Source organism: Antedon bifida, chromosome 6 (assembly GCF_963402885.1).
Source record: "Antedon bifida chromosome 6, ecAntBifi1.1, whole genome shotgun sequence".
Lineage (NCBI taxonomy): Eukaryota > Metazoa > Echinodermata > Crinoidea > Comatulida > Antedonidae > Antedon > Antedon bifida.
Window position 1 is genome coordinate 8039309 of NC_136231.1, and position 9553 is coordinate 8048861.

A 9553-nucleotide genomic window follows, 5' to 3' on the forward strand; every position below is an offset into this window, starting at 1 on the left:
TTCAAAATGACCCACTTTTTTTTCGAAATCTTTTTTTTTAAATTTTTCGGAATTAGTCAAAGGGACAATACATCTTTAAGTTTAAGCTCACAAAAAGGAAGATACAAAAACATAATAATAATCGCCATAATATTTTTACACAAAAGAAGGTTGTAGGCACACTCCGCGCTCCATACTGTTTTATTGTGTGTGGAATTGTCTACTTTTTAAGAGGGAGGAGGGAGATCAAGTCATACCGTCTATAGAAGCTCTGCATTTTGTATTTGAGACAAAAACAACGATCGAAATGGACCACATGAAAGCCGCATTTGATACGTGGAACTACGAAGGAATAGAGTTGCCTGTGTTTGTCAAGAAAGATGTTTTGTTAGGTCCAGTAAAAGATTTTGAGGTAAAAGACGATGATGTTTGGCTTTGTACCTATCCAAAGTCTGGTGAGTACAAGAGTTGATATATACGGAGTATGGTCGAAGCGGCCGCCAACCAAAGCGGCCGCCAGTTTAATATCGTCATTTGTATGGAACGCCATGTGCGCTTTAATCTTTGATTGTCGTTGTCAACACCATGGCCTATGGCGAGTTGAGTTACAGCTGTATGTATGGTCAAACCAATAAATATAAGCCAAATCATGTACTATCGAATCTTTATATTTCTATAATAATTAAGTTTGCCTGCCGAAAAATTAATGTATATATATGTGTATATAATGTATATATACTAAATATATTTACATATACTATTACTATCGAATCATTAATAATTTACGTTTGCATCATAATCTACGTACTATTGAACCTTTATATCTCATTTACGTACTATTTATTTATTTATATCTTTTTTTTTAAATACATTGGCAGTGAAGGAAAAAAATACCGTTGAACTAACCCGACGTTTCTCGAGCACTCTCCTATCGAATCTTTATACAGTATTGCAATAATAATTTACGTACGGTATTGCCGAATCTTTATATCTCATTTACATACTATCGAATCTTTTTACAGTATTGCAATAATAATTTACGTATGGTGTTGCCGAATCTTTATATCTCATCTACTTTACTATCGAATCTTTTTACAGTATTGCAATAATAATTTACGTACGGTATTGCCGAATCTTTATATCTCATTTACATACTATCGAATCTTTATACAGTATTGCAATAATTTACGTACGGTATTGCCGAATCTTTATATCTCATTTACATACTATCGAATCTTTTTACAGTATTGCAATAATAATTTACGTACGGTGTTGCCGAATCTTTATATCTCGTTTACTTTACTATCGAATCTTCATACAGTATTGCAATAATAATTTACGTACGGTATTGCCGAATCTATATCTCATTTACTTTACTATCGAATCTTCATACAGTATTGCAATAATAATTTACGTACGGTATTGCCGAATCTTTATATCTCATTTACACTGTACTATCGAATCTTGTTTTTTTATTGATTAGTAATAGGGTGTGTTATACATTAAGTGTTATTCCATTGTAATACATTGTTTGTGTTTTCAATAAAGCAACATGGGGACGAAAACGCGACCTTCAACAGCACTATTCCTGGCCGGCCGTGTAGTTATTAGCAGAAATTCGCGTAATTAATTACCGTACCGTACAGACACTTGCATCTTATTTTAGTATTTAAAACTCATTTTAAATTGATCAATATTTATATATCTGAAGGTATAAAATAATTTAGGATATTAAATAAATAAATTGATGTCATCATGTTATTGTAATTATTATTGCGAACACTACTACAGTAGTTACTTTACTAATTAATTAATATACAATAACAAATATATATATTTTGATATACTTTATTGAAAATATATATATATTATTCTTAATAATTGGCTTATTATATATTATATTAATATACAATACAAACACCACAATGTATTTTATTGACTTTATTAAACATATATATCAGGTTAGAACAGTTAAAGTAAGTAATCATCGATTCGCCATTTCGTTTAAAAGAACGTATCACATTCAATCTGTAAAAAAAGAGAATAAATTACATAATAATTTAGATTGTTATTTACGTCCGAGGTAAAGAAAACATGTCGAAACAATGACAATCAAAAATTACAAAACAACGACAATCAAAGCGCACACGGCGTTCCATACAAATTACCGTTATTGAACTAGCGGCCGCTTTGGTTGGCGGCCGCTTCGACCGTAATCCGATATATACAATGATTAATTGTCACCCACAAATGTACAGTAGTATAAAAATAAGTCAATAATATTGATGATAACACATACACAACTGTATAATTATTACTAATTTACTACAGTTACAGGAGCTTAAATTAATGTGAGTGATAGGCTTTGCAACAGGAGCAGTGTTGGATCTTTAGTTGTGCTTAAAAAAAGGATCTCCGGGGTTAAAATGTCGTGCTTGTTCTGCTTCACTGCTTCACAGTAAACAAATGGAGGAGGTTAATCAACATTGACATAACAAAGGTTTTATACCTTACAAATACTAATGTTATCTCCGGACCTACCCTTTAAGCTGTCAATAGTAACACAAACGACTATAAAACAAGAATATTTCTTACAAAAAACGCTGCTCGCTTGTTGACGTAGTTTTTTTTTAAAGATATATTGTCCTGCTGAAAAATATTTTTTATTTCAAATTTCTTTTTGAATGTGTCATTTTATATTATTTTCATATAATAGTTGTTCACGTTAACCAAACAATTATTTACCTGAAAAAAAAATATAATTTAAAATAAAAAATACTTAAATTGTCTGTCAGACAATGGTTTTTGGGTTATAATTAAAAGTTTTTTTCTCTTTTTATATATGAATAAATATTATTTTTTTGTTACAGAAGTGAATGTACTTTTGTATTTGAAGTAAAATACAACAAGAATTCATACTTTGTTATATGTCATAATTGTGCAATTGAAATTGAAAAACTAAAAATACTGAATACTGTAAAAAAAAAAACTTTACTATAAAAATGGACTGTTTTGATAATAATTCAATGATTATCTGACATCGAATTACAGTATTATAATATCGGTCTAGATTGACAGTAAAATCTAAAATGGGACTCATTGTAAATACCAGAAATAATGTTTTGATTATTTGACAGTGAATTATTATAATACTGGCCTAGGTTGACAGCAAGAACAAAGTCATTATTTATTGAACATGATTTTACAGATTACTGTCTACATGCATCTATATAATCTGTATTATCAGCAAATTGTTTCATAGACCCTCTTCTCCCAGACGTGCTTTGAGGTTTGTAATTTTAGCATGACCTGTCCTAGTTTACAAATTATCAAAAACGTCGGCCTCTAGAACTATAACTGCTGCTTGCTTATAGCTTCTGAATGAGTAGTCCTCTTGGGATGTAGCTGCCTAAGGCAGCATGAAAATGTCCTACTAAATATTCACTTCACTGGATAAAAATAAGGCGTATAGACCTACCTACCCACGTCCTACTATTCCACAATCTCCAATATGAAACAAAACTAGAACTCTCTAATACTTCGTTTCTATACTTCTAAATTGTTTAATACATTAATGCCTAACTTGAAAATTTAGGCCTACCAAAGATATTGTATTTTATAAATGCTGTTAATTAACTTATTATATGGTGGTCAGGCAATTTTATGAGCAATATGTTCATAACATTTTGTTCTTCTAGGAACACATTTTACCATGCAAATGTTAAATTTATTACAATTTGATGGTGATTTTGCTCAATTAAACAAGCACACTGAATCTATTCCTCGTGGACCAGGGCCATTTGGAGTATCAGTCCCTCAAGCAGATGGCAGTACACAACACACCCACGAATACTTTGGAAGTTTACCCTCACCGAGGATGATTGTTACCCACCTTCCACTCCATCTTCTACCCACACAAGTGTTTGAGAAAAAAGCAAAGGTATATCAATGCTGCTGCAGTCTAAGTGACTATTTCTATAAGCTGTTGTTTTTGTCAGGCGTGATTCGTGTTACTTAAGCTTGTTTCTTCCAACTAGAGAAACGCACCGCAAGGACTTTTGATACGCAACGCAAACGTGTTGACCACCAATGACAAGCAAAAGTTTAGTCGAATAATTCATCGCTTTCGATTGGTCAAATCACTTAATTTGCGTTACGTGCTTGTCGTGTTGCGTCTCCAGTACATTGGGAGATTAGGTTATTATATGCATTGACTTTACCAAATATGCACATGATTGCTCCAAGCTCCTATAACTATTTGCTTCACCTCCTTCTTCGCCGATATTTTGGGAGCAATGTTCACAACATTAATAGTGTGTTTATGTTTTTACCTTGCAGGTAATTTATGTTGCTCGTAACCCAAAAGACGCGGCTGTATCGTTTTACCATTTCATACAACCATCCATGAAAGCATTTGGCAAAGATTTTGAATGGAATGATTTTATAGAAAGATACATGTCAGATAAAGGTAAAAACAATTCTTTTCCGACTGTGGCGACTTTGATTTTTCCCCTGAAGTCGTAATATAAGTGTTTTTTTAACTTAGGCCTAATATAATTGATTTTAATAGTACATCGCTTAACTATCAATATTTCAGATACGTTTCATTTCAAGTACAAATAAAGTTGACTATGTTTTATTTATCTTATCGGATTTTTTCCAGCACATATAGGACCGTGGCATTCTCACGTTCTACCGTTCTGGAAACGTAGAGCCGACGAAAATGTTCTGTTCCTAAAGTTTGAGGAAATGAAAATGGTATGTGCTTAGAACCTATACATGGAGCCTTTGTGTCCGCAAAGCTGGCAACCGACAATACCAATGCGTGTGCGCGAGCCGGCCTTGATATGCCGTCAAGTTTCGTTGGTAATTGCGTCCTATGAAAATGATTCCCTATAGTACGCTATTTTAAGCAGTGAAGATAATAAAAAAAACTTTACCGTAACAGCACTCTGCATTCATGTTGTATTTATACATTTAGGACAAATATGAAGCAGTCAAGAAAATTGCAAAATTTGTTGGAAAAGCAGTTACAGAAGATGTACTAAATAAAGTTGTTGAAAATTCTTCATTAAAAAAAACCAAAGAAGCAATGGATTCCGAACACTACCGAAGCGGAACAACTAGTGCGGCTAAACTTGGATCATTTGTGAGGAAAGGTAGGCTAACTTGACAATATTACGTTTTATTCAAAGAAATTGTAAGTGACGGAAGCAGCAGCAGCGGCAACAGGCAAGAGCGCGGCAAAACAGCAGAAGTGCCGCAATCAGCAACTAGAATCAGGCAACACCGCGACTGACAGCAGCAGCGGCAACGGGTAACAGCGCGGCAACAGCAGAAGCGCCGCAGTCATCAACTAGAATCAGGCAACAGCCCGACTGACAGCAGCGCTGCAGCGGCAATGGGCAACAGCGCGGCAACAGCAGAAGCGCCGCAATCAGCAACTAGAATCAGACAACAACAGGCTATTCCATAGGTCTACAACAACGACGATACATATCAATGTTATTGTTATTGCTGGTCATGACATGATTTTAATTTTTTTTAAATATTTCCAGTGACAGCAATATTTCGTCGTTCAGTATCGTCCGTTGTATAAACGACGGGCATTTATTCAATTGAGACAGTTCAAATTGACAATAACCTAAATATTTTGTTAAATGTTTTTTTTAAACATATATTTTATATTTTCCCAGGAACAATTGGTGATTGGAAAAACGAATTTACTGTTGCTCAGAGTCAACAATATGATATGATACTCGAAAAAGCGCTAAAAGGATCGGGATTAGTCATGCAGTTCGAATAAAATCAAGAACTTAAACTTAAAAGCATAGCGATTATTCAACATAAATAGAGTCCAATCATATCAATTTTATTGTGACTGACACAGAGGCCAGTCAATGTTTTTAACAATACTATCAGGATTATCATGACATAAACATTTTTAATTTGTATACAAACTAAGCCTATATTAAATTAATATCATATAAAAATCTACTTAGGACTTTTCAAAGTCACTATTGACGAAAAGCTACCTCAATCATTGTTTGTTTTTTGATTAAATTGTATACAATGCAGAATTATGTTTTAAAATAGATTATATGAAATAAAATAATTAAAATATGTTCTCTATATAGATTTATGCTCTCATGCTAAAATAAGCGCCGAACAAAACTAAAATGATATGAGAATGCCACACACATATGGATACTGAGACACAGTACCAAGGACCTAATACACATTCAAAGTTTTTTCTGTGATACATAGGCCTACATGTATGATCCATAAAGAAGAAGGTTAAGCACTCAGCAGCTTCCCCAAGATGAGCATGTGACTATGATTTCACGAGTGCGTTAATGATTAGATGGTCTTTACAAAACATATGGTTATTAAAGTGTTTTACAAATGTTCTATTATACTACTTATAAGCTTCGAAGTAAAAAAACAACAAAAGTAGGCCTACATGACAGCCAACATCTTGGAAGAAAGTCTACCTCAAAACAGGTGAATCATTCACTGAAATTTAGAATTCGGCATAACTTTCGTAGATATAAAATATCTTATCTATAATTAGGCCTAACACGGCAAACTATAAGGGCTGAACTCCTCTATTTTATCAACCTAATAATATTGATGACTGTTTCATTTTAAAATTTTAAAACCTGAAACAGTACCGTATTTCAAGCAATTAACCAAGTAAGCAAACACACGTGATTATAGGAAAACAAGTAAAAATAAGAAAGCAATAAGAAAAAGAAAGCAAAAAATAGAATTTCGGTCTGAATACGACATAAAACATGGCTTAGAGAGCTGTCATGTCATCTTCCGTATCGTCATCATCTTGAACGTCATCCATAAAATGAACTTTCTTTAACTCGACATCTGGACTATCAGAAGAACTTTCAGAACTCATGGGGATAGAAACGAAATCATTTGACGTTTTCTTCTTGCCAACTTCACCAGTGTCATCGTCTATAATAACGCCTGAATGGTCTTTGTGGTCTGTGCCAACCTTATCTGGTGACTCTCTAAACACCTCGTGGTCTTCTGACACGATGGTTTCATCATCAGTTGTCCCGTCGATGGTACCAGGTGCAATGATGAATGAATCACTGTATTCATCATCAGCTCCTTCTTCTTCCTCTTCTTCGTCTTCTCCTTCAGTTAAGTCTCGGCTATTAGTTTCTTTTGTCAAACCATCGTCACCATACCTAAATGAATTGAACCCGTGACCCTTACCACTGTCAACGTAAACTCGAGCGACAGTGGTTTTTCTTGTGCCGTTTGGAGTCATGGGAACAATGGCATTGTCCCAATCGATGGTACTAGGATCAAAGTTATCATCGTTGCCATCGTGTTCATTTTGAAATTCTGTTAGTTGTTCCTGAAAAAGAAAATTTGTGTTTTTATAATGAAATCATTAAAGGATAATATTTTAAAGGGTTGCTCTGGGTTGAAAAATTATTATAAAATATAAACCTTTGTAACAAAATAACCCCATTTATTTAAAAAAAAAATATTGTTGTTTATCAGAAGTAAAACAGAACGAGCATCATGAAATGAGCATATTTTTAAATCTGTATTCAGGAATAGCCTACATTCATAAGAATAATGTTAACTCTCACCATTGATTCATAAACGTTCTCAGTCATATTTGTAGTAGGACTAGTAATCAGTAAGTCATCTTCTCTATCAACCATATCTTGTCCAACTTCATCTACATCTGTCTTTAATGTATTACTGAAATGAAAGCACGTCATTTAGTACTTATTTATTAGCATCAATGATGTTATACACGCGTACCGGTATAACTTAATTAAATGCCAAATTAACTTTTTTTAAGAGGGCATGCGTCCACCCAGCTATTAGATTCGAACATCCCAAAGTTCATTGACTATTCTACACCAGGTAAGCCAATAGAAAGGATACGTGTAGAATGTTCACTCAAGAACCTTAACTGAATTCCGTACACATGGTTTTAGTATAAGCATGTAATATTACGGTTGGCTTACCTCTTTTTAACTTCCATTCCTTCACTTATATCGGATTCGTTTTCAAAAGCAAAATTCCTAACACCATTTACATAATGTTTCTTCCTAATCATGCTTTCACGTAACACATTGTTCCTCCTTGCCTGTTCATACCTGAATAATATACGAATATAAGAATACTATGCAAGTATAAATGTTATAAGTTAGGCCTAGATGGTAAATTTCGAAGATAAAAAAAATTGCGACAGAAAACTGATCTGTTTTTTTAAACGATTCCACTTCTTGTATCGTTGTTCCCATTAGGCCATGATGAAGCAAACGATTTAAAGCTTGAGTTAAGTGCTTTTATGGCATCATGCCTTCTGGTGTTAGGTATACAAACGGTTGCCACTGTTTGAAGGTTTTGCTTACTGGAAGCTGTCCATCTTAGGATCACTTTCTGTAGTTGTGTGATCCTCGGATGGACAAGCTTCTCAAACTCGTAGAGTTTGCAATCAAAATGGAGAATGTTAGAGGATTAGGATAATTGTCAATTTGTGATTCGTTTGTCATCACACTGCCTAAATACGAATTATAAAAACAGTAACTTACTCTTCAAATGAATATACAATGAGATATAATAGAACACAGGAACCAACTAGAATAGTGGAAGCAAATACAATCATCACCAATCCTAGGACATCATTTTGTGTTGATGATAATTTCTGGATTGGAACTAGTTTACAATCATCAATACCATTTGTACTTTCTTTATCACAAGAAGTTACGCTATGAAAAATAAAATGTATTGATAATATTAGTATATATCAATCCAAAGGCAAATAACTGAAAAAATGACAATGCTGTGGATAACAGTGGCTGGATCTCAATGGAGATACAACAAAGCGAAAAGCTAAATCAAAACGATAAAGTAAAACAGCCAGAAAAGTTAGCAGAGCTTTCGGGCAACACTAGCACTTTATCAGTGCAAGTGATATATATATATATATTATCAATTTGATTTTTTAAATAACTATTAATACAAATAGTGTGTACTTACTCTTTAAACTCGTCATAAGTATAAAAACGTCCTTCATTTGATAAAACTATCACCATCATTTCAGATCTAAAAATTAATTTTAAAATTAGTAGGCCTATATTTTATCATTTAAGAAAAAAAGAACTGGATTTTGAACAATATTTAGCGGCTTATAAAGTGTTCCAGTATTTCAAATCAAATCATTTAAAACGTCAACACAAACGGAGTATTGCTTGGCTACAACTTTACCAATTGTACGTTTGGTGTAAAATAAATGTTGCTGTAAAATACGACCGCGATTGTTTAAAGACTGAATGGATCAACGTTCTTGTCTCTTTAATTATTTGTTATAATAATAAGGTACAATCAGACACTTGTAAAGCATGGCCAAGTTATTCAACTTACTTTTCAGAATCAACCTCAATTGGCATATACGTTGTACGTGGCGAAATACTTTCTACAAATATATTTACATCAAAATTGTCTTCTAAATATTTTCTGTAAAAAATTAAAGAACAAAACAGTCAGTGCTTTACATGGTATTGTACATTTTTTTAATTTAGAA

At 33.2% G+C, this 9553-nt stretch overlaps 2 protein-coding genes across 3 annotated transcripts; one reads left to right on the plus strand and one right to left on the minus strand.

Moving 5' to 3' along the window:
• The first annotated feature begins 192 nt into the window (after positions 1-192).
• On the plus strand, positions 193-6111 carry LOC144844837 (sulfotransferase 1C4-like). 2 transcript variants are annotated; one of them, XM_078701925.1, is made up of 6 exons: positions 193-434; positions 3678-3919; positions 4318-4447; positions 4643-4737; positions 4961-5138; positions 5676-6111. In XM_078701925.1, the coding sequence occupies exons 1-6, from the start codon at positions 287-289 to the stop codon at positions 5783-5785; spliced, it is 903 nt and encodes a 300-aa protein (XP_078558051.1). In that variant the 5' UTR covers positions 193-286; the 3' UTR covers positions 5786-6111. The 2 variants fall into 2 exon arrangements, with proteins under 2 accessions (XP_078558051.1, XP_078558052.1); XM_078701926.1 differs by lacking the exon at positions 193-434 and adding an exon at positions 2209-2330.
• Positions 6098-9479, minus strand: LOC144844836 (uncharacterized). Its single transcript, XM_078701924.1, has 6 exons — positions 9394-9479; positions 9010-9075; positions 8562-8738; positions 7992-8123; positions 7605-7719; positions 6098-7363 (listed from the first exon to the last, which is right to left on the minus strand). The coding sequence occupies exons 1-6, from the start codon at positions 9417-9419 to the stop codon at positions 6782-6784; spliced, it is 1098 nt and encodes a 365-aa protein (XP_078558050.1). The 5' UTR covers positions 9420-9479; the 3' UTR covers positions 6098-6781.
• Positions 9480-9553: the final 74 nt, after the last annotated feature.

Excerpts from the sequence above, each read along its gene's own strand:
- LOC144844837 (XM_078701925.1), top strand. The coding sequence starts at position 287 with ATGGACCACATGAAAGCCGCATTTGATACGTGGAACTACGAAGGAATA. Across the intron at positions 435-3,677 it reads TTGTACCTATCCAAAGTCTG|GAACACATTTTACCATGCAA; the intron begins GTGAGTACAAGA and ends TTGTTCTTCTAG. Across the intron at positions 4,738-4,960 it reads AGTTTGAGGAAATGAAAATG|GACAAATATGAAGCAGTCAA; the intron begins GTATGTGCTTAG and ends TTATACATTTAG.
- LOC144844836 (XM_078701924.1), bottom strand. The coding sequence starts at position 9,419 with ATGCCAATTGAGGTTGATTCTGAAAA. Across the intron at positions 7,720-7,991 it reads GGAATGGAAGTTAAAAAGAG|TAATACATTAAAGACAGATG; the intron begins GTAAGCCAACCG and ends CTTTCATTTCAG. Across the intron at positions 7,364-7,604 it reads AGAACGTTTATGAATCAATG|GAACAACTAACAGAATTTCA; the intron begins GTGAGAGTTAAC and ends TTTCTTTTTCAG.